At 39.9% G+C, this 24,680-nt stretch overlaps 1 protein-coding gene and 1 pseudogene across 1 annotated transcript in view; one reads left to right on the top strand and one right to left on the bottom strand.

Annotated features, from left to right (window-relative positions):
* Nucleotides 1-24,680, top strand: part of FKBP5 (FKBP prolyl isomerase 5) — a 158,878-nt gene that overhangs the window by 75,837 nt on the left and 58,361 nt on the right. The window contains exons 3-4 of the mRNA XM_050787705.1: nt 10,819-10,942; nt 16,528-16,672. Of these exons, the coding sequence (XP_050643662.1) occupies nt 10,838-10,942; nt 16,528-16,672 (250 nt within the window). The 5' untranslated portion in view covers nt 10,819-10,837. The remainder of the gene's footprint in view (nt 1-10,818; nt 10,943-16,527; nt 16,673-24,680) is intronic.
* On the bottom strand, nt 835-951 carry LOC126954078 (uncharacterized; annotated as a pseudogene).

Here is a 24,680-nt window from a genome sequence, read left to right as displayed (position 1 = left end):
CCTTTAACTCTGGACATCATGTTCTCAAGATAAAAGCCATTAAAACAAAAAGCCATCGTATGTATCGTCAACATGAAATTGTAATGCAAAATTAATACTGCTGGCCAGGCGCGGTGGCTCAAGCCTGTAATCCCAGCACTTTGGGAGGCCGAGACGGGTGGATCACGAGGTCAGGAGATCGAGACCATCCTGGCTAACACAGTGAAACCCCGTCTCTACTAAAAAATACAAAAAAACTAGCCGGGCGAGGTGGTGGGCGCCTGTAGTCCCAGCTACTCGGGAAGCTGAGGCAGGAGAATGGCCTGAACCCGGGAGGCGGAGCTTGCAGTGAGCTGAGATCCGGCCACTGCACTCCAGCAAGGGGGACAGAGTGAGACTCCGTCTCAAAAAAAAAAAAAAAAAAAAAAAAAAAAAAAAATACTGCTGAGGATTTCCCTTATATCCCATGCTGTTTATGTATTTTACAGTCCTAGAATCAGTCTTTTTTTTTTTTTTTTTAAGAGACAGGGTCTGTCTTTGTTACCCAGACTGGAGTACAGTGGTACCATCAAAGCTCAGTGCAGCCTCCAACTTCTGAGCTCAGTCCTTTTGCGTCAGCCTCCACTTCCTGAGTAGCTGCAACTACAGGCACATGCCCCAGTACCCAGCTAATTTTTAAATTTTTGTGAAGATGAGGTGTGTGTTACTTTCTTGCCCAGGCTGGTCTTGAACTCCTGGTTTCAAGCAATACTCCCGCCTCAGTGTAGAGATTGCAGGCTTGAGCCACTGTGCCTGGCTTGGAACCAACCTTTGCGGCTATCAATACTCCCATCAGTTAACTGTCTCAGGTATCATAATATCCCTTCTTACGTGTATCAAAACTCATACTGAACAATGAGTTCTGGGTTGCAAAAGAGGATTTATTTTTTGCACCTATCCATAAGTCTTTGTCCACAAGTTAAAAACAGTGCAGTATACAATATTTTTAATAATTTTGTGCGTGAAATAAAATTTGTGTACCTTGAACCATTAGAAAGCAGAAGTGTTAGGTGTGGAGTTTTCCACTTGTGGCATCATGTTAGAATTCAAAAAGTTTCAGAGTTTGGAGCATCTTGGATTTTGGATTTTTCCAATTAGGAATGCTCAACCTAATCAGAAGTGAGACTTGGACATTAAAAGTTTGAAAGCCACGGTTTTATTTGCTTAGTAAGTACATAATTGCAACAGTACTTTTTATCTTAGTTATTGTGTAGAATCTGATGACTCCTCGACATGTCACCCACACTTCTCTCCTGAGCTCAGGCCTTATCTCTAATAACCTTCTGGACATCGCACAAGCATCCCTTGTTCAACACACCCCAGCCAGAGTTCTCTTGCTCTCCATAAAAAGCACTCTAAAATGTTTGAATTAAATTGAAGAGAAAGAATACAAAGTCCTGATAAGTGGAACCATGAAATGTTTCATCTTTTTTTCCCTAAGTTTAAAAAGATCATGAAAGTAATACATGTTTAATGTTAAACTATTTAAATAATATAAAAATAAAATCTAAGAAGTGAAAATTCCTTCTTATCCTCCCAAATCTCATTCTCTAGAGGTAACACTGTTTTAGTAGTTAGGTAAGTTATCTTTCCAAACTTCTTATAAATAAGCAAATATACAAACACATATATACTTTTTCCCCCTTGGAAACAGGATCATGTTACAAATCATTCTGCAACTCACCGTTCACTTAACAGTACATCTTGAAAATCCATCTGCTTTTTCATGTGATTATTAGAAGATTGTTTATGTGGAATGGGTAAGACCCCACCTGCTCCATATTAGTGATATTTTCCGAGGTTAGCTGTCTTAAAGGGAAACAATGAAAAAGACATTTTGGCATGTAATGAATAATATTTGCATAATTGTAATCCAGTGCTCTAAAATGATCACACCCACCAAAATCTACAAACAACTAGGAACCATGGTTGGTGGCTGCAAATAATTGCTATAAATTATACTGTTTGTGCCAGGTGCGGTGGCTCATGTCTGTGATCCCAGCACTTTGGGAGGCTTTGGGAGGCTGAGGCGGGCGGATCACTTGAGCTCGAGGAGTTCGAGACCAGCCTGGCTAACATGGCGAAACCCCATCTCTACTAAAAATACAGAAATTAGCTGGGCATTGGTGGCTCACACCTGTAATCCCAGCTACTCAGGAGGCTGAGGCAGGAATATCATTTGAACCCAGGAGGTAGAGATTGCAGTGAGCGAAGATCAGGCCACTGCACTGCAGCCTGGGCAAGAGAGCAAGACTCTGTCTCAAAAGATTAAAAAAAAAAAATTACACTGTTTGTGTTACATATATTAGCCCATTGTGGCATCATCAACTGACTTTTTTTTTCTTAATGGTCCAGATAACCAAATCATCACTGGGCACTATGCACCATAACAATACACTTCATTTACTACAATGCTATTCTTTTTTCCTTTTTTTTTTTTGACAATATCTTGCTCTGTTGCCCAGGCTGGAGCATAGTGGTTCAACCATGGCATGATTCTCCTGCCTCAGCCTCTCCAGTAGCCGGGACCACAGGCGTGTATTTTTTATTTTTAGCAGAGATCGGGTCTCACTGTATTGCCCAAGCTGGTCTTGAACTCCTGGGCTCAAGCCTTGACCTCCCAAAGTGCTGGGATTACAGGTGTGAGCCACTGCGCCTGACATTCTTTTATAATGGATGAACATCTACAAAATATTTTCCGAATTCAGTTGTTTGGATGTTTTTGTTTAGACTCTTAGCTAAATGATTCTCTACTGTATAGATTTATCTCATCCTTTTTAAAAACTGTATATTTTTATGAGTATGCATTTGCCAAATTTTACTCTAACATTCCCATGACCATCCTCTTAAAGAAAAACTTTGAAATACTTTTATTTAGCCATACAGTTAAAATTTGGCTGGAACTAAGTGATCTGTGTTTAGTTGATGAACCGATCCATGCTTGCATTCTTCCTGTTCTTGCATCATGACTTTTTCATCTCCCCTTGATTCTTTCCCCTATATGCATTTAAGCCTGTCTGGTTCTTTTCTCAAGCCTTTGCTCTCTACTTCCCTTTCACCCAAAGCATTTCATGTTTCCCCTTTACAACCATAGTATAAGTATCAAACTTCTCACCTGTGACTTCTGCCTCTCTATACATCTCTCTTCTACTTTTAACTTTCATGTTCACAATATTCTATCTTTCTCTTATTTTCACTTCTTACCTTCTCCAACTTCAGAGAATCCCCACTGCCTAGTGTTCTTGGGAGATGCTAGAGGATACACAAAATGCCACCTCCCAGAAGGTCGAGGCATTTTTTTCCTTAAAAAAAAAAAAAAAAAAACCTTTTAGCCAAACACTTCTAAGAAATGCTCCATTTTCTCAGTAGTATCTTCAGAAAGATTTCAGGCCGGGCGCGGTGGCTCAAGCCTGTAATCCCAGCACTTTGGGAGGCCGAGACGGGCGGATCACGAGGTCAGGAGATCGAGACCATCCTGGCTAACACGGTGAAACCCTGTCTCTACTAAAAAATACAAAAAATTAGCCGGGCGAGGTGGCGGGCGCCTGTAGTCCCAGCTACTTGGGAGGCTGAGGCAGGAGAATGGCGTGAACCCGGGAGGCGGAGCTTGCAGTGAGCCGAGATCGCGCCACTGCACTCCAGCCTGGGGCACAGAGCAAGACTCTGTCTCAAAAAAAAAAAGAAAGATTTCAGAGGTAATTGCATCTACAAAATAAAGACTAAGTGCTAAGAAAATGAGCAACCCGATAAGAATATGTAAAATAAAAAACATTATTACTGAATTCTTTTTTTTTTTTTGGAGACAGAGTCTTGCTCTGTCACCCAGGCTGGAGTGCAGTGGCATGAACTTGGCTCACTGCAAGCTCTGCCTCCTGGGTTCACACCATTCTCCTGCCTCAGTCTCCCAAGTAGCTGGGACTACAGGCGCTCGCCACCATGCCTGGCTAATATTTTGTATTTTTAGTAGAGATGGGGTTTCACCATGTTAGCCAGGATGGTCTCGATCTCCTGACCTCGTGATCTGTCTGCCTCAGCCACCCAAAGTGCTGGGATTACAGGCATGATCCCAGCCTGGCCTTTTTTTTTTTTTTTTTGAGATGGAGTTTCACTCTTCTCCTCCAGGCTGGAGTGCAATGGTGCGATCTTGGCTCACTGCAACCTCTGTCTCCGGGGTTCAAGTGATTCTCCTGTCTCAGCCTCCCAAGTAGCTGGACTTACAGGTACCTACCACCATGACCAGCCAATTTTTGTATTTTCAGTAGAGACGGGGTTTTTCCATGTTGGCCAGGCTGGTCTTGAACTCCTGACCTCAAGTCATCTGGCCGCTTCGGCCTCCCAAAGTGCTAGGATTACAGGCTTGAGCCACCTCACCTGGCCACTAAATTCTTCTAAAAATCCCTTGAGCACACTAAATGATATATTGAACATAGTTGATGACCAAATGGTGATGTAAAAATTCCATTAGGCCCGGCATGGTGGCTCATTGTTATAATCCTAGCACTTTGAGAGGATGAAGTAGGAAGATCACTTGAGCCCAGGATCACTTTGAGACCAGCCTGGGCAACATAGCGAGACCCTGTCTCTTCTGAGAAAAAAAAAAAAAATTAGGTGTGGTGGCACATGTCTGTAGTCTGAACTACTAGGGTGGCTGAGGGGGAGGATTGCTTGAGCCCAGGAATTCAAGGCTGCAGTGAGCTATGATGGTACCACTGCACTCCAGCCTGGGCAACAGAGCAAGATCCTATCTCTTTTTGTCTTTTTTTTTTTTTTTTCCTTTTTGTGGAGAACGGGGTCTCGCTATATTACCCAGGCAGGTCTCGAACTCCTGGGCTCAAGCTATCCTCCCGCCTCTGCCTCCCTGAGAGCTGGGATTACAGGCGTGAGCCACCCACGCCCGGCCGACCCTATCTCTTAAGAGACAGTAAGAAATAAAAATTCCATCAAAGATTTTCTCTTAGGGTATAAAACCAGAGACAAAGATGAAAAACGGGAGAAATGTCCAATGGTTCTCAACCATATCTGGCTGCACATTAGGATCATCTAACATGCTTTTTGAAAACACCATTACCCTGGCCCCACCACAGACAAATTAAATCCAGACTCTCTGGGCTGCAGTCCAGGCATCCGTAGCTTTTTTAAGTTCCTCAGGTGATTCTATTGTTTAGCCTAGGTTTAGAAAAATACTTAAGAAACCTGAAGGATAAAACCAAAATGTCCAAAGTCTATCTAATAATACTTCTAGAAGTAGAGGACAGAGACATCAAAGGAAAAGAAATAATGCTAGAAAATTTTTCTGGAGATTCCGCAAAGACTTGTCTTCAGCAGTTAAGGGCCAGAATATCAAGGCCCCTGCAGGAATTAAGGAAAGAAGACAAGTACCTTGACATATCCTTGCAATGGGTCTGAACTCCAAAAATAAGGATTATTATGTCTTCCAGAGAAGAAAAGATGGGAGCCGCAGTGTGCACTCTGGAGGGAAAGAAACCTACCTGGCCTAACTGATCCAAACACAGGTTCTGCTTTTTCCCCCAGATGCCGCTCTCTAATGCGTTCCCCTAGCTCACTCCTGCTTTCTGGGGCTGACCCCAGACCTAGAGCTTCTCCAGCCTCCCCTGGGAAGAGCTGCTCTTAACAGTTGGTGTTTGGGAGGCAACTTTCTCTTCTTTGCTCTCTCCTTCGGTCTGACCTCATCTGCTGTGTAGTGTTCAGAAATTCCCCCAAAGTTCTGGTTCGGTTAGGAACACTTGTTTTCCACCTCAGAGTTTTGCAAATTTTAAAAACTTTCTTGTCATCCCAGCATCTTCCTGGGGAGAGGAAGTTGATGACTTAATCCTGTCGTTCAACTTTTTTGAGGCCAAATAGGGTAAAATCATATTAAGGGGAATAATATTGTATTCAGGTTCATCCTTTAGTATGTAATAGTAACATTTGGATAGTCTAATATTTTCTGGCTTTTTTGTTTGTTTGTTTTAATATAATCCTTTGCTTTCTGCTTACTTAAAAATAGTAATTTATCCAACTCAGCACTCAGAGTCAGGGAAAGTGTGGTCTGTTAGCTTTGTTTTCTTCAGTAATTACTTGTACTGAGAAGAAAAATAAGTTTACCAAAGAAATATCTTTCTGAAAACTCTCCTGTTAGTAGCATAATCTGAGGCAAGACACTGATATTTTAACAAAGAGAACAATACAGTAATTTACGTAATACACATAGGGAATTGGTGGATATGGCTTTAAAATGACTTCTCATTTGGGGGACCTGATAGTTTAGTTATGTTAACTGAAGTTTTCAGTACACTGTTGATAAAATATTAAGTGTATTCTCATTTTTCTGTTATATCTCAGGTGTTTGCTGACTAGCACTTTGGAGAGTATATGCTTATCTGCCATGTCCATAACAGAACGAACTGTGTATTCCCTTTCTGATGTACTGGATAGCAATTTTTCGCCTTTGGACAGTTCAGCACAATAAGCTTTATCATAGATTAATATCCATAGCTACATAGTAATATTAAATCCAGAATAAACCTAGGGTGAGGGAAAGAAGAAAAGTCTCTCTTACAAAAACGGTGAAACTGTCTCAGTGTGTCATTACAGTTTTTAGGAATTGTCGGTCCTTACTGTCTTTTTTATATAACATTCAATCAAGGAAAAAGTTTCCTTTGTTTTGTTAGCTTACAAAAACTTATACTCCTAATGGCTTAGTTGGAATTAAGGGAAATACTTGGAAAATTCAGTTTATTTCTTTATTCTTCCAGCTTTATCTGCTTTTGAAAGTTCAAAAGTTTGTTTTCTTGTTGTTTTTATCTTTGTGTTTTAATTATTCATAGTACTTCTCTTCATATGGACTCAGTACCGCTGACAAGAGCCGTCCTCTGAGATTACTAAGATGACTTGCATCCCTTGAAGTGTTGGAGCCAAAAAATGAAGAGCTAATTCCTTTATCAAATGGGATTTAGAAAGCTAGTAAATCAGCTTATACAGGTTGCCTATTTACTTGGATTTAAACAAGCCATTGTTTTCAAAATAGCAAGGTGTGAGAACCAAAAGAACATGTTTCTTTTTTTTCTCTCTCTTTTTTTTGAGACAGAGTCTTGCTCTGTTGTCCAGGCTAGAGTGCAGTGGCATGACCTCGGCTCACTGCAACTTCTGCCTCCCAGGTTCAAGCGATTCTTGTGCCTCAGCCACCCGAGTAGCTGGGATTACAGGCGTGTGCCACCACGCCTGGCTAATTTTTTTATTTTTAGTAGAAACGGGGTTTCATCATGTTGGCCAGGCTGGTCTCAAACTCCTGGCCTCAAGTGATCCCACCCGCCTCAGCTTCCCAAAGTGTTGAGATTACAGGCATAAGCCACTGTGCCAAGCCTGAAAACATTTCTTCATTGACAGTATTTTCATTTAAAAATTTAGCTGAACTCCAAATGATGAACATTCAAAAGAAAGCATTGTCTTTGGATGTGTTGTAGTTATGTTTGCTCAGTGCTTTGTTTTGATTTTTTTTGTGACATTTGTGCATGTGCGATCTCTCTAGCACTGTGAATGATTTGAAAGCAAGTTGCAGATATCATGACACCTCACCCCTAAATACTACAGCATGTGTCTCCTATGAACAAGGATATTACTCCACATAAAACCGTAATATTATATCACACTCCAGAAGGCTAACATACAGTAATAATAAGCTAATACACAGTCTCCTTTTCCAAGTTCTTATCATATTTTGTCCCTTAATGCAGGATCCAGCCAAGGATCACTGATTACACTTTGTTGTCATATCTCTATATAGTCTCCTTCAATCCCGTCTCTCTCTCTCTCTCTCTCTCTCTCTCTCTCTCTCTCTCTCTCTCTCTCTCTTTCTGTCTCTTTTTTTATCTTTTAAGAGATGGGGTCTCACCCTTCAGCCCAGGCTGGAGTACAGTGACATGATCACAGTTCACTGCAGCCTCAAACTCCTGAGCTCAATCAATATCCTTCCACCTCAGCCACCTGAGTAGTTGGGACTACAGGTGCACACCACCTTGTTGGTTCTTTATGTCATTAACATTTTTCAAGAGTCTAGGCCAATGGTCTTGTAGAATGCTCCACAATCTGTTTTTGTCTTTTCTTCTTGATTAGTTTCCGGTTAAACATTTTTGATAGGGATACCACATAGATGATAGCACATCTATATCACATCACTACATCCTATTAGGAGACAGAGTAATAGCAGTTTTTTTTTTGTTTTTTTTTTTGTTTGTTTTTTTTTTGAGACGGAGTCTGGCTCTGTCACCCAGGCTGGAGTGCAGTGGCCAGATCTCAGCTCACTGCAAGCTCCGCCTCCCGGGTTCCCGCCATTCTCCTGCCTCAGCCTCCCGAGTAGCTGGGACTACAGGCGCCCGCCACCTCGCCTGGCTAAGTTTTTGTATTTTTAGTAGAGACGGGGTTTCACGGTGTTAGCCAGGATGGTCTCGATCTCCTGACCTCGTGATCCGCCCGTCTCGGCCTCCCAAAGTGCTGGGATTACAGGCGTGAGCCACCGCGCCCGGCTAGCAGTTTTTTTCATTATTGGTGATGCAGAGTTTGGTTATGATGCAGATCACTTGTTAAAGTGGTATCAGATCATTTTATTTGAAAGGCCCTTTTTCTTTTTTAATAATTAGTTATCTGTGGGGTACTTTGCCAACAACCTCTCACCTGGTGGTTTTAATTTGTTCAATGCTTTACACCCAGGTTTACCCAGAGATCTATTGATGGATGTCAGCATCTCTGTGAATCCCCAGGAAATTTTTTTGTGTGCATATATTTTCCCAGGCATACAGTCCAGGACTCTCCAAATATTTAAGAGATCTTTTCCCTCTGTTATCGAGGTGCCTTTTACAAGTTTCTGTGCATCACAGAAGCATGTTATAAGCAGTGGGTTTCTGGAAGCTGGGAACCAATGACGTTCTTCTGATTTTCCTGATTATCTAGCCAGCCTCATGTAGAGCTAGGTACATAATTTTTGTTTGTTTGAGAACGATTTGTTCTGGCCTTTCCCTTATCCTGAGCCAAACATTTGGATCTTTTATGTTTGGTATAAACTGTACTAGAAACTAAAGCAGAGGGACTTAGCCCCTGGTTTTTGGTGTTCTCTTTGAAGATTTTGGGCACAACAATTGGATTTGTGTCTTTGTTGAACTGAAATCAGTAGTGGTCATTTGGAAATGAGTTAAAACACTACAATGTATGTTTTCGTTGTCTAGTTACAATTGTATCAATAGGACATTTTCCACAAGTGCAGAAAGACTGTTTGACTCTGGACAAGAAGGCTCAGGAGATGACTTTAGGGTGCCTTAAGTTTGTTATTAGCCTAATGTGTAATAGCTGTAGGAGTGAGTCCTTCTTGATTTTCCCTGCCCAAGCAGGGAGCAGTTGGAATTCATCATGGCAGTGGCTAGGTGTGTTTTGTTTAGCCTATGATTAGCCTGTTGGTTACATTGGCTTGCCTTACATGAAAAAAATGTCAGGTGACCAACAATAACAATAAGAACTAACATTTGAATAGTATACCTTAAAAATACACATTATACCACTTCATCCAGAAGATTATCTGTGAAAACAGGTATTTTTATTCTAATCACATAGGTAAGGAAAAAAGGCTTAGAGAAGTTAAGGTAGCCAACATCAAACAGCTTGTAAGGATCAGAGGAAGAACCCCCCAAATTCCATTACAAATTCCTTGCACTTTTTGTCTTACCATTCTTAAAGGTAGAGGCATTCTAGGGAATCTAAATATGAGCAAAGCATGGACCTTGCTCTGAAAGATCTTTTAAACCTAACAGGCGCATAGACTTATAAATCTCTTACAGACAACAAATGGATAGAAGAGCTAAGGAAGTACATAAAAGGGCAAAATGGCCTACAAATAGAGGGTCAAGGTTGGTATGATAGAAGTAGCATTTGAGGGAGGTGGATGTTTTGGAAACGAAAGGGAGTGACCAGAAGAATGACTATGGGAAAGCCCCGGGCTTGTTGTAGAAGTGGAATTGGCCTAGTTTGGCTAGGGCATGAGCCGCATGAAAGAAAGTAAAAGAAAATAGTGGCAGCTAGAACTGAAAGGTAGATTAGGGCCAGATTGTGAAGGGCCTTGAATGCCACATGGAAGAACATTCTGTAGGTATTTTGGGCAGGAGATGAAAAATGACCCTACAGAAGGCCCAGTCATGATGATAAATGGTTAAACATGTTTAAGTTACCAATCTGTGCTAATCTTTAAACAAATGTTATCTCACTGCTGCCTCACTGTAACTCCATGAATAGTGTACTGTGTCCATTTTGCAGATGAGAAAGGAAGGCTCAGCAAGATTAAGGAAATTGGAAATGTCAAGAGCTGGAGCTAGGACCCAGACTTGGGTCTGTCACATACTAAGCCTGCTCTGTGTCTCACTGTGATTGATATATTGTCACTTCTTTTATTAAGAACCGATAAGGTCTTAACCCTCTGTCAAGAATATGGCTATAGAAAAAGGATGTTTTCAAAGTTGTGAAGGAACTGCTTCTCACCATGTTATGTTAAGGAATGTAATCACTACCCAACCTGACTTGTCCTGTTCTCTGTTTTGAGACCAGAGCTAGGTGGGAAATTAAAGAATTGGATGATGTTTTATTTACATGCCCGATGACATCATTACACACTCATAGCAAATGCCTTTGTTTTCGTTTTCAGTATCTAAGCTTATTGGCCCTAAGTAAATCTTAGGTTAGGTAGAGCTCAGTTCCCAGGGACATTGAAGATTCATAAAGAAGTGATCTTTTTCCTAGCTAAAATATTTTTCTTCTTACCAGGTTCTCTACTTAAAAGACAATGACTACTGATGAAGGTGCCAAGAACAGTGGAGAAAGCCCCACAGCCACTGTTGCTGAGCAGGGAGAGGATATTACCTCCAAAAAAGACAGGGGAGTATTAAAGGTGAGGCCACAAAGCTGAATGACATACAAGGAAATCTGCTGTCTGGAAAGATTGTTTATACTCTTTCTGAGGGGGACTGGGGTGGAAAATGTTTATTGAGGGTTACTAAGTGCTAAACAGTAGAGCTAGATTCTCATTTTGTCTTCATAACTTCAAGGTTTTTTTTAAGAGTTGAGTCTCGTTACGTTGCCCAGGCTGGTCTTGAACTCCTGGGTTCAAGTGATCTTCCCATCTCAGCTTCCTGAGTAGCTGGGATTTTCTTTTTAAATTAATTAATTAAATTTTTGAGAGAGGGTATCTCATTATGTTGCTCAGGCAAGTCTTGAAATCCTGGCCTCAAGCGATCCTCCCACCTCAGCCTTCTGAGTAGCTGAGATTATAGGCACGAGCCACTGCGCCCAGCTAGATATTTTAATTTCTAATCCCAGATTATAGATGTTGAAATTGAGACTGGGCTAGGTAAATTAACTTGCCCAACATCATATATCTTAGTAATGCAGATTTACCTGGGGTTCAGGTCCAAGTTATATCTCACTCTAAAGGGCTATGTTTCCCTATTCTCAGAGCATACAAATAGGTTACTATTTTAATGTATCCTTTTAGTACACTAAAGCTAGCTAATGACAATTTTAAGACTTTTTAAGGAAAGAAAAGCTAACATGAAAAATTCAAAGGAGTTTATTTTATTTTATTTTATTTTGAGACAAGAGTCTCCCTCTGTTGCCCAGGCTGGAGTGCAATGTTGCGATCTCAGCTCACTGCAATCTCCGCCTCCTGAGTTCAAGCAATTCTCCTGCCTCAGCCTCCCGAGTAGCTGGGATTACAGGCACCTGCCACCATGCCTGGCTAATTTTTGTATTTTTGTAGAGACAGGGTTTCACCATGTTGGCCAGGCTGGTCTTGAACTCCTGACCTCAGGTGATCCGCCTGCCTTGGCCTCCCAAAGTGTTGGGATTATAGGCGTGAGCCACCGTGCCCAGCCCAAAGGGGTTTATTTTTATATGTAAATATTGTTCCTGTGTACAGTGAATAAATCTTTTGAGATTTCCTCAGAGTAATATATCTTACTTTTGAATTAGCTTTCCTACTTATTAAAGCACTATACAGTCATTCACCATATAATGACATTTCCGTCAGTGACAGACTACACCTTCAGCGGTGGTCCCATAAAATTATAATGGGGCTGAAAAGTTCCCATGGCCTAGTGGTGTCATAGCTGTTGTAACATGGTAATATAGTATATTACGTGTTTGTGGTGATGTGGGTGTAAACAAACCTACTGCGCTGCAGTCACATGCAGTTATGTATAGTACATAATACTTGATAATAAATGTTTATATTACTGGTTTATGTGTTTACTATACTTTCTATCATTATTTTAGAGTGTGCTTCTACTTATTTTTTAAAAAGTTAACTGTAAAACACCCTTGACTGAGTGTGGTGGCTCATGCCTATAATCCCAGCACCCTGAGAAGCCAAGGCAAGAGGATCACTTGAGGCCAGGAGTTCAAGACCAGCCTGGGCAACATAGTAAGATCCCTATCTGTAGAAAAAAAATTTAAAAAATTAGCCAGGCCTAGTGGCATGTACCTGTACTCTCTTCTACTCAGGAGACTGAGGCAGGAGGATCATGTAAGCCTGGGATTTCCAAGCTGCAGTGAACTATGATCATACCACTGCATTCTAGCCTAGGTGAGAGAGGGAGATCCTGTCTCAAACACAAATGAACAAACAGAAAACAGCCTTGGGCAGGTCCTTCAGGAGGTATTCAAGAAGAAGGCATTGTTATTATAGGAGACAGCAGCTCCATGCATGTTATTCTCCTGAAGACCTTCCAGTGGGACAAGATGTAGAGGTGGAAGACAGTGATATTGATGATCCTGACCCTCTGCAGGCCTAGGTTTATGTATGTGTCTGTGTCTTTGTTTTAAACAAAAAAAAATTTTTTAAGTAAAAGAATAAAAAATTTTAAAAATAGAAAAATGCTTATAGAATAAGGATATAAAGAAAAAATATTTTTGTACAGCTGTATAGTGTGTTTGTGTTCTAAGTGACATTAGAAGAGTCAAAGCTAAAAAAAGTCATAAAGTTTGCACAGTAAAAATGTTAACGGTAAGCTAAGATTGATTTATTATTAAAGAAAGAAAAAATTTTTAAAATAAATGTAGTCTAGGTGTCCAGTGTTTATAAAGTCTACGGTAGTGTATGGTAAAATCCTAGGCCTTCACGTTCACTCACTACTGACTTGCTGACTCATCCAGAACAACTTCCAGTCCTACAAGTTCCATTCATGGTAAGTGTTCTGTATAGGTGTACACTTTTTTTTCTTTTATACCTTTTATTACTGTACCTTTTTCTGTGTTGAGATATGTTTAGATACACAAATACCACTGTTTTACAATTGCCTGCGGTATTCAGTGCAGTAACACAGTGTACAGGTTTGTAGCCTGGGAGCAATAGGCGAAACCAAACTAATGTGGGTGTGTACTAGTAGGCCAGGCCATCGAAGTTTGTGTAAGTACACTCTGCGATGTTCACACAAGGATGAGATCACCTAAGGACACATTTCTCAGAACATATCCCTGTCCTTAAGCGATGCATGACTGTGTGTGTTTCTTTACTCTATAGTTAATCATTTTCACATGAATTTTTTTGTTTGTTTGTTTCTTACAACAATGTGGTGAGACAATCAGAGCATCTCTTGATTCTTCCATCTTATAAGTGAATACACTGAGTCTGAGAAAGCTTAAGTGGCTTTAGTCCCATTAAGTAGTTATTTCTCCTACAACATTGTTAACACATACAGGTTTTGTATAGTTAAGTTTTGTTTTTCCTGAAAAGATTATCTGATGCATTCTAAATATTACCAGGACGCTGAGTTTTAATATCTCTTGTGCCAGCAGTAGCAAATAAGAATTTTTGTTTTCTCTAACCTTGCTTATGTGAAAGCCTTTCTTCTGTGCCTGGCTCTTTTCTGAATATATGTGAATTGCCATTATGTACCAAGTCAAATTTTGGAGACTTGCAGCTATAGAATAAGGGCTTTATGCTATAGATTTACATCCTATTGTCTTCTTTTTGAGGACTTCTCAACCTTGTAGCTATAGTTGCTCATCCTAAATTCCAAGAAGCTTCTAGACACAGCGGAGACTTCGTGGCTGTCCTCAGCATCTCCCTGCCTCTGTTTAAGACTTCCCCTTGCCTCTTTTCAGGGTGCCCACACCCAGAGAACATGATCCCCAACTTGCCTCAGACCCTGTTTTGTTCTAGGGAGTAAATCTAATTGCAAGATTTTTAGGCTTATTAAGAAATGTTGGAGATTTGAAGCCTTTTAAATTACATCATTTATCATTGTCTAGAGCCTCAGATTTCACCAAGAGGCTTTTGGTTAAGATTTAAATAGGTCTAGTAACTGTGCAAGCTAGGGCAATTTAGTTAACCTCTCTGTGATTAAATTCTTGTTTTTAAAATTAGAATAATAATGCCATCAGTTTCATAGAGTTATTAGGATTAGGTGAAGCACTTAGTATAGTGCCTGTCCTATAGTAATCTATCTTATTAACTATTACGTATTAAAAAAAAAAAAAACAGTGCTGGTTTGGAAATTCAGTAACTATCCGAGGAAGATAAAAATTGAATTTATATTTTAAAAATGAATAGAACCTAGATTGTGTCCTTAAGGCAACTCTAGATTTAGGCACAAATTCATCTTGCTAGGGAAGCCTGAAGTGATACCATAGTACCACTTGCTGGTGTGGATGGCTCTCTGACTCTCTGGTAGCCATTCATCCCAAATGCCCAGTGACTGTTTATAGTCGTAGAAATGCAGATTCCTTCCACACGAGGCTGACAGTTGAGCATAGCCTCCCAAATACCACATGCAGTCCATGAACATGAGCACTTGTAGAATATTGTGTAATGTCTTTTGATGTTTTGAAAACCATTTTTTTCTTTTGAAGTCCTAGAAGGTCAGTAATGTTTCTTTGCCTTTAAAGAATGTTTGGGGCTGGGTGTGGTAGCTTATACCTGTAATCCCAGCACTTTAGGATTCTGAGGCAGGAGAATCACTTGAACTCAGGAGTTCCAAACCAGCCTGGGCAACATAGCAAGATTTCATCTCTACTAAAAATTAAAAAATTAGCCAGGTATGGTGGCATGTGCCTGCAGTCTCTGCTACTCAGGAGGCTGAGGTGGGATGATCACTTGAGCTGGGTGATAGAGGCTGCAGCGAGCTATGATTGTACCACTGTATGCACTCTAGCCTGGGCAAAAGAGCAATACCTTATCTCAAAAAATAAAATAAAGTTGTTTGGGCTTTTGAGTTAAGAAAGCTGTGGAATTTAGGTTCACAGTGTTTATGTGATATTTATGTTAGGCGGAGGGTATACTTGTCAAAAAAGAATTTAGGAACAAATCATTGAATCATTTAAATAAAACTCAAAGCAAACTCCTTCCCCAAAAAGATGTTCATCAGATGTTAGCTACCATCCTCTGTTATCTACCAAAAATGATTAATTTGGCATAGATGATTGACAAATTACACCATCACACACCTGGATTTGATTTTCTTTTCCCAGAACTGACCAACTACATTAGCAGCTTGCTCTGCCAAGAACAAAATAAATACACTGGATTTTACAATAGCTAAATACTTTACTAGAAAACAAGTTATTCAGTATCGTATCAAACTGTGCAGTGATACTCATTTTTTTAACAGATAGACTGTGTGTCAAATAATAGGAAATGTAACCTGTTTTACCAGGAAATTGGGCTTTCTGAAAATAAACAAGCAGAATCTATTCAGAAGCTAATGTTTTTAGCAAAGGAGGGAAATAAAATTACACCTTTGAAGTTTTACTTAAGCTTCTTTTTGAATATTTTTAAAAGTCCACCATTCTTTCTGGTCTAAGTCAGTGCGTACATGGACTAGCTCACAAGTCTGTGTTATGAGAGTTTAGTGTCAAAATATAGGGCATTAAACCAATGAACAGGATTTATTGGTTAATTCTTTGAATTAGCCAGGTGTGGTGGCGGGTGCTTGTAGTCCCAGCTACTCGGGAGGCTGAGGCAGGAGAATGGCGTGAACCCAGGAGGCAGAGCTTGCAGTGAGCCAAGATCGTGCCATTGCACTCCAGCCTGGGTGACGAGCAAGACTATGTCTCAAAAAAAAAAAAAAAAAAAATACTTTTTTACTAAATATCTATAGATATGTCATATAAACAAAAGCTCTTTGGAGTCCTCAATTTTTAAGATGTTACGGGGTCCTGAGGAAAAAAGGTTGAGAACTACTTTTTTCAAGTATTAAGTATGATTTTTACTAATTTATTTTCAAATGCCTTTTTTTTTTTTGAGGAATAAATAGTGTGATTAGCAATAAAAGTAGCTATAACATAAAAGCAGGTTGGTAAAGGACAGTTTTCTAACAATGAGTTATTGTGAGGAATGAAGGAAGGCATTAGAAAGAATGGATAATAGTATATTTGCATATCTGCCTGGATGTCTTGGGTTGGACTGTGTGACCTTTTTATTCTCTGATTACAAGTAAAAAGTTTCACCTCCTTTTTCTTAATGTTTGTCTTTTCTAGATTGTCAAAAGAGTGGGGAATGGTGAGGAAACGCCGATGATTGGAGACAAAGTTTATGTCCATTACAAAGGAAAATTGTCAAATGGAAAGAAGTTTGATTCCAGTCACGATAGAAATGAACCATTTGTCTTTAGTCTTGGCAAAAGTAAGAGGGTATTTTTTTGAGTTGTGTTTTACTTAGCTTTATTGCTATTTGCAACATATAGGAGCAGAGGATTCTATCCTTTCTAAAAGTAAAGATATTTTAGAATAGTAGTACTCAAAGAATGGTCTGAGAATCCCTAGGGCTCCCTGAGATCCTTTTAGGGGGTCCCAAATGTCGTTTATTTTCATAACAATACTAAGATATTATTTGACTTTTTACTGTATTGACATCTGCACTGATGGTACAAAAGCTGCAGTGGTAAAAAACTGCTGGTTCCTTAACACAAATCAAGGCAGTGGTAACCAGCTCTTCCAGTAGTCATGGTATTTTCCACTGCCACTCCTTCACTATTTACATAAAAGAAAAAGCTAGTTTCACGTAAGAATGTCGTGATAAAGAAGTAAAAATTATTAGTTTTATTAAAACCCAATCCTTGAGTTTCACATCCCTTTGATATTCTGTGACAGAAAGGGACACACATATAGAGCACTTCTGTACCCCAAAATATGATGGTTGTCTCAAGGAAAAGTACTTGTGCTCTTGTTTTAGTGAGATCTGAACTAACTGCATTTATTTCATGAAATACCATTTTTACTTGAAAGGGCAAATCTGCTTATGCAGACTTGATTCAGTATTTGGCAGGTGTTTTTCTGAGAATGAATGGAGTGAATCTGTCACTTCAAGGAAAAACAACTGACAATGTTTTTTGCCATTAAGTTTTCAAGTAAAAATTATAGTTTAGGAGAACTCGTATTTGCCACTGTGTGCTTGACAGCTTCCGAAGACTTCTGATGAGATCGGTGGGTATTAATGAATGTGGTTTTAAATATACAATGAAATGTGTCCATTTGGAAGATCTGTATAACAAAGAACCAATATTTTCTCAGTGACCAATGCAAGATGTTACAAGATCATGTGTGAATAAACAATTCATTCAAAGTTAGACAACAGATTTTAATTTAACAGTATGAAAAGTTCACTGATACACTTTCAGTTTCCACATTGTAATTGACTTTTATGAAACTTACAACTTGTACAGTTTTGATGTAGTATCAGATAATTATATTCACAGTTATCTAAAAGGTTATTAAAGGGCTCCTGTCCTTTTCAACTATCCTGGTGGGTTTGGATTTTTTTTTCATGTACTTCAATCAAAATTGCAGTAGATGAATGCAGAAATAGATATGAGAATCTGGTTGTCTTGTGTTACAAGTCAAACATATTTCTACATGTATAGCATTCTAAAACAATGACACTTGTCTCACTAATTTTTTTTTGTTTTGGAAAATACAAAATATAAAAATACTTTGTACAAAATTAAATTACTTACATTAACATGGGGTTATTCTAAAATTAATTATTAAATAACTACTTTTGTCCGGGTGCGGTGGCTCACGCCTGTAATCCCAGCACTTTGGGAGGCCAAGGTGGGCAAATCATGAGGTCAGGAGATCGAAATCATCCTGGCTAACATGGTGAAACCCCGTCTCTACTAAAAATACAAAAAATTAGCTGGGCATAGTGGCGGTCGCCTGTAGTCCCAGCTACTCAGGAGGCTGAGGCAGGAGAATGGTGTGAACCCGGGAGGCGGAGCTTGCAGTGAGCTGAGATCATGCCACTGCACTCCAGCCTGGGTGACCGGCAAGACTGTCTCAAAAAAAAAAAACTACTTTTTAACTAAATATCAGTAGATATGTCATATAAACAAAAGCTGTTTGGAGTCCTCAATTTTTAAGATGTTACGGGGTCCTGAGGAAAAAAGGTTGAGAACTACTATTTTCAAGTATTAAGTATGATTTTTACTAATTTATTTTCAAATGCCTTTTTTTTTTTTTTTTTTTTTTGAGACAGGGTCTCGATCTGTCGCCTGGGCCGGCTCCCTGTAGCCTCCATCTCTCAGGCTCAAGTGATCCTCCCACCTCAGCCCCGCAAATAGCTGGGAATACAGGTGTGTGCCACCATGCCTGGCTCGTTCTGTCACCCAGGCTGGAGTGCGGTAGCACCATCTCGGCCCACTGCAGCCTCCACTTCCTAGGTTCAAGTGAGATTCTCATGCCTGAGCCTCCCAAGTAGCTTGGGACTACAGGCATGCACCACTACGCCCAGCTAATTTGTATGTTTTTTGTAGAGATGGGGCTTTGCCATGTTGGCCAGGCTGGCCTTGAACTCCTGACCTCAAGTGATCCACTCACCTCAGCCCCCCAGACACCTGGGATTACAGGCATGAGCCACCATGCCCAGCCTAATTTTTTTTGTAGAGACAGGGTTTCATCATGTTCCCCAGGCTAGTTTTGAACTCCTGGGCTCAAGCAATCTGCCCGCCTCAGCCTCCCAAAGTGCTAGGATTATAGATAGGCATGAGCCACCAGGCCTGGCCTCAAATGCTTTTAAATGGCTTTAGTTCATTTAATATTCTTATTTTTTAATCTTGTAGGAGTAATAGCCCATACATCAAGTTAAACTTTGTAGACCATGTGGCTTATTGGAAGTTGGTGGCTGAGTTACGTCTTTTATTCTTTTCTGCCACAGACAAGCAATTGTAGTTTGTTTCTAGATTAGGGAAAAAATAAGTATTCCCCCTATTCACCACCATGGCTCAATGTGGACTTCATTCCCTTGTCTTTCAGCTCTGTATCTAGTTGAATTGCTAACTAAGCATGGATCTGGAAAGGAAATATAGTAAGCAGGAACTGAGGAGTTACTTTCTGTCTCTTGCCACTAAGTCTTCCCTGCATCCTGTATCATTTGTGTGCCTGGTAAATTCTGCTTCCCATCCAGCTGTGCTCTTTCCAAGCTCCAGTTCTGGCCATGCCCCTGCTCCCTTCTCCTTTGGGTCCTTAGTAGGTTAATGGCTCATGTGATATTAATTTTTTGTTTGAATAAGATAGCAGTAAAAATCAAATACAGTCTTGTGGCAGATAATTATGACAGTTATTTTAGAATGATGTTGTTGTTGTTGATTTAGGGATATGAACCTCCAGGGCTGCCAGAATGGGTGTGGCATCATTATTTAGGTGACCTAAGAGTGACTGACCTTGTCAGATCCCCTTGTTCCTGCCACCCGTTAAATCCTTACTCTATCCTTAGAATTTCTGTCTTAAAGAAGTTGATAGAGTTAAGATACCAGATCCTTTTAGCAGTTATCTTGGTGAACAGAATTAAGAATTGTTGAGAATTTAGATTGCTATCTTCTGTACTGAGATTTTCTCAGTAAAACACTATGGTGAATAGTTTCAGTTTCCTATAATTTTAAGCAGAGTGAGAAGATTTTCTGAGTTATTTTTTTAAAATACAAGTTGGGAGAAAAAAAGAGATAACTTTCAGTTGACTTTGTACCTCTGACACACCTGTCTAGAGCCAGTGCGATCTCACAGGAAAAGCTTCCAGCCAGGCGTTAGGAAGCCAGGGTTCCTGTCTTCATTGTTCCTTATGGTATGTTAACATAAGTAAGCCACTTAATCTTCCCTGCTTCTGTAAAAAGAAGTCTGTAGGAGCCTGTGTGATTCCATTCTTGTTCCTTCTGTAAAGAATGCGGGAACAAAAACCATACAAGACTAATACCAACACAAAAAGACCCTTAGAGGCCTCTTTAAGATGATAATTGGAAATACTAGGATAGAGCAATATACCTCTGGTAAAACATCTATGACGTAACGTATTTAGTTGCCTACAAAACAAGAAACATTGGTTAGGCAGTTTATAGTTTTGTGGGGGTTTTTTTCCTTTTTTTTTTTTTTTTTTTTTTTTTTTTTTTTTTGAGATGGAATCTCACTCTGTAGCCCAAGCTGAAGTGCAGTGGCGTGATCTTGGCTCACTGCAGCTTCTGCCTGTGGGGCTCAAGTGATTCTCGTGCCTCAGCCTCCCGAGTAGCTGGCACTACAGGCATGCACCACCATGCTCGGCTAATTTTTTGTGTTTTAGTAGAGACAGGGTTTCACCATGTTGCCCAGGGTGGTCTTGAACTCTTGAGCTCTGACAATCTGCCCACCTTATCCTCCCAAATTGCTAGGATTACAGGAGTGAGCCACTGCACCCGGCCTGTAGTTTTATACTTATATTTTATAGCAGTAGGTAATTTATCAAAATGAAGAAAATATAAATGGACAGTAGCATAAATATTGTTCATTAACTCCACTGATCCCTTATATTGTACCTCTCCCAAGGGAATAAATAGAAATATTTCAATGGAAAGTCATCCTAATTTGGGAATTCTAGTATGACTTCAGTATTTAACATAGAACTATAAGAGCCTATTTGTAAAAATCCCATTGAAAAGATAAACATATCATATGTAAACAAATTCGAGCTATACCTACACTTGCTTTGTATATGTCTGTTGCTTTTACTATACTATTTTTTTCTTTCTTTTTTTTTTTTTCTTTTTTTAATTTTTGAGACGGAGTTTCACTCTTGTTGCCCAAGCTGGAGTGCAATGGCGTGATCTCGGCTCACTGTGACCTCTACCTCCCAGGTTCAAGTGATTCCCCTGCCTCAGCCTCCCAAGTAGCTGGGATTACAGGCACATGTCACCACACCTGGCTAATTTTGTGTTTTTAGTAGAGATGGAGTTTCACCATGTTGGCCAGGCTGGTTTTGAACTCCTGACCTCAGGTGATCCACCGGTCTTGGCCTCCCAACGTGCTGGGATTACAGGCGTGAGCTACCGCACCCGGCCAGCCGTACCATCTTTTAAACTCTGTTCTTTACTTTCTTCATCTAAGGTTATGGATAATCATATATACTACATATATTATATATGATTTTATAAGTATATACTATTATGTTTAGGATTAAGTAAGATAATGTACACCATCGCCTAGCATTCAGCCTAACACATGGTTAGCACTCAGATGTTGATTATTATTGTGGCAGTGTTAGGATTATTGACTGTTTTTATAATGGAAAAAGCTGTGTTATAACATCTTGAGTCCTGACTTCATCTGTTGACCATGCATGCATACAAACCTTTGAAACAATGTTCAACCATCTTGCTTAGTCCTAGGCAGCTGGGAAAGACAGAATCAATCTAAGGAAACTGATTATTACTACTGTGGAATATGTTACAGAAATTAGAGTAAAGAGGTGATGGTTTCCCTAAGTGGGTTTTCTTAACTAAATATTAGAGGTTGTGAATTATTAGAACTGGTCGTAGCCCATTTACAAAAGAAGTTGAATTAAGAATGAGGATTTTCATACATCTATAATAGGGGTTCTGTTCTTTTACCCTCCTCACCCCATCAAATATATTTCACTAAAATGGAAGAGGGCAATAGATTTGGAAGATGAAAGATTTATTTCTACCCTATTCTTTTTTTTTTTTTTTTTTTTTGAGATAGAGTCGCGCTCTGTCGCCCAGGCTGGAGTGCATTGGCGTGATCTCAGCTCATTGCAACCTCCGCGTCCCGGGTTCACACCATTCTCCTGCCTCAGCCTCCTGAGTAGCTGGGACTACAGGCACCCGCCATCATGCCCAGCTAATTTTTTGTATTTTTTAGTAGAGACAGGGTTTCACCATGTTAGCCAGGATGGTCTCGATCTCCTGACCTCATGATCTGCCTGCCTCAGCCTCCCAAAGTGCTGGGCCTACATCCCAAGAGTACTAAAGCCTCACCCCTCTCCATTCACCCCTGTAAAAGCCTGGTGATATATCTGATACTAGGCTACTTGATTGAGGTTGTTTTTTATGTTTTTGGTATGTGACTAACATGCCTGAGAATCACTAAGATAAAAATCCTACTTTTTATACTTTTCCCTCAGATTTGAGGAGTAAGAGAAAAATAAACCAATAGTTTTGGATTCTTCACATTTTTATACTACTCTCTTATTAGTGAGAGTTAGCCATAATGAAGTAAATATGAGTACTCTGCCTGTTACATTAATAAAATCTTAATTTTTGTTGCATTATGATCTATGATCATTAGTAGAAATACCTGTTAATTTACTCAGCCAGTAGCATATTGGGGTAAGAAGGGGAAAATATATGTTGAAAGTCTAATAAGCTAGTACTTTAAGTACTTGCAGTGCCAGGCCAAGGAACTTATGTGTATTATCTCATTTAATTCACCTACCAATCTTAATTAATTAATTTTTTTTTTTTTTTTGAGACGGAGTCTTGCTCTGTTGCCCAGGCTGGAGTGCAGTGGCGTGATCTCAGCTCACTGCAACCTCTACTTCCCAGGTTCAAGCGATTCTCTTGCCTCAGCCTCCCGAGTAGCTGGAACTGCAGGTGATACCACCAGGCCCAGCTAATTTTTGTATTTTTAGTAGAGATGGTGTTTTACCATGTTGGCCAGGATGGTCTCAATCTCCTGACCTCGTGATCCACCTACCTCGGCCTCCCAAAGTGCTGGGATTACAGGCATGAGCCACCGCACCCGGCCTCAATCTTACTATTTTCTTGATTCTTTGTACAATTAGTATAATTTAGGTGACAATCATATTAACATTTGTGTCAAAGCTACTTTGAATGTTTTTTTTTTAATTGAGGTATTATTTACATATAATAAAGTTTACCCTTTTAAGTATATAGTTTGATGAATTTTGATAATATTTCTGTAACTACCACCACAATCAAAATATAAAACAATTTCTTTACTTTAAAAAGTATTTTTATGTCCTTTTGCAGTCATTTTCCTTCGTGGACTCTGAGCCCCAGGCAGTCACTAACTTGGTTTCTGTTCCTATAATTTTGCCTCTTCTAGAATTTCGTATAAACAGAATCTTGTATTATCTTTGGTGTTTGACTTCTTTCACTTAACATAATGACTTTGGGATTCTTGCATGTTGAATTCCTGAGAAGTATTCCACAATTTGGGAATGCCACAGTTTGTTCACCCATGCAAAAACAGGACATTTGGTTGTTTGCAATTTGGGGCTATTCAGTTTTTCATATGCTTGCTAACATGTAGTATTGTCAATCTTTTTAATTTTAGCCATTCAAGTAAGTATGAAGTAGTATCTCACTTGGGTTTTTTTTGCATTTCTCTGATGACTAGTGATGATTGAGGGTCTCTCTTCTTGTGCTTAGTGGGCATTTGTATGTTTTCTTTTGTAAAGTGTCTGTTCAGATCTTCTGCCCATTTTAAAACATCGGTTGTTTGTCTTATTGAGTTGTACTTAAAAGGACAAGCACTTTGGCAAATATGATCTCCCAGTCTGTCTTGCCTTTTTATTTTCTTAATTGGTCTTTGGAGAAGTAGACGTTTTTACTTCTGATGAAGTCAGTTTTATCAATTTTTTCTTTTATGGTTTGGTTACCTACTGTTATTAACCATTTTTGGTTTGAGGTGATTTTTTGTTTACTATATTACAGACTAAGGTACAGAAAAGCTTGGTAAATTGCCCAAGGCTCTACAGTAAGTGGCAGAGCCAGGATTCAAATCCAGGTAGTCTTTCTTATGTTAGATCTTAAGGTTTAAAGCATAGCCCAAACCAGGTATAGAAATGAAGTAGGTCCTGGTTAGCAGTATTTATCGAGTGCCTGATATACAGTAGAAATTTCTCTTTTTTTTTGAGACGGAGTCTCGCTCTCGCTCAGGCTGGAGTGCAGTGGTGTGATCTCGGCTCACTGCAACCTCTGTCTCGCGGGTTCAAGTGATTCTCCTGCCTCAGCCTCCTGAGTAGCTTGGATTACAGGTGTACACCACCATGCCCGGCTAATTTTTGTATTTTTAGTAGAGACAGGGTTTCACCACGTTGGCCAGGATGGTCTCGATCTCCTGACCTCGTGATCCACCCACCTTGGCCTCCCAAAGTGCTGGGATTACAGGTGTGAGCCACCATGCCCGGCCATAGAAGACATTTCTTACCAGTATTGATATGTCATAGTAAGATTTATCAAAAGTGCTGGCGCTTGTGTTGGCTCGCTCGCTCTCTCTTCCTCCTCCCTCCTTCTCTCCTTCTCTCCAGAGACTTGCTCTGTTATCAGAGCTGGAATGCATCATAACTCACTACAGCATTGAACTCCTAGGCTTCAGCGATCCTGCTGCCTCAGCCTCCCAGAGTGCTG

Source organism: Macaca thibetana, chromosome 4 (genome assembly GCF_024542745.1).
Source record: "Macaca thibetana thibetana isolate TM-01 chromosome 4, ASM2454274v1, whole genome shotgun sequence".
NCBI lineage: Eukaryota > Metazoa > Chordata > Mammalia > Primates > Cercopithecidae > Macaca > Macaca thibetana.
This window is presented reverse-complemented; position numbering and strand designations above follow the sequence as displayed.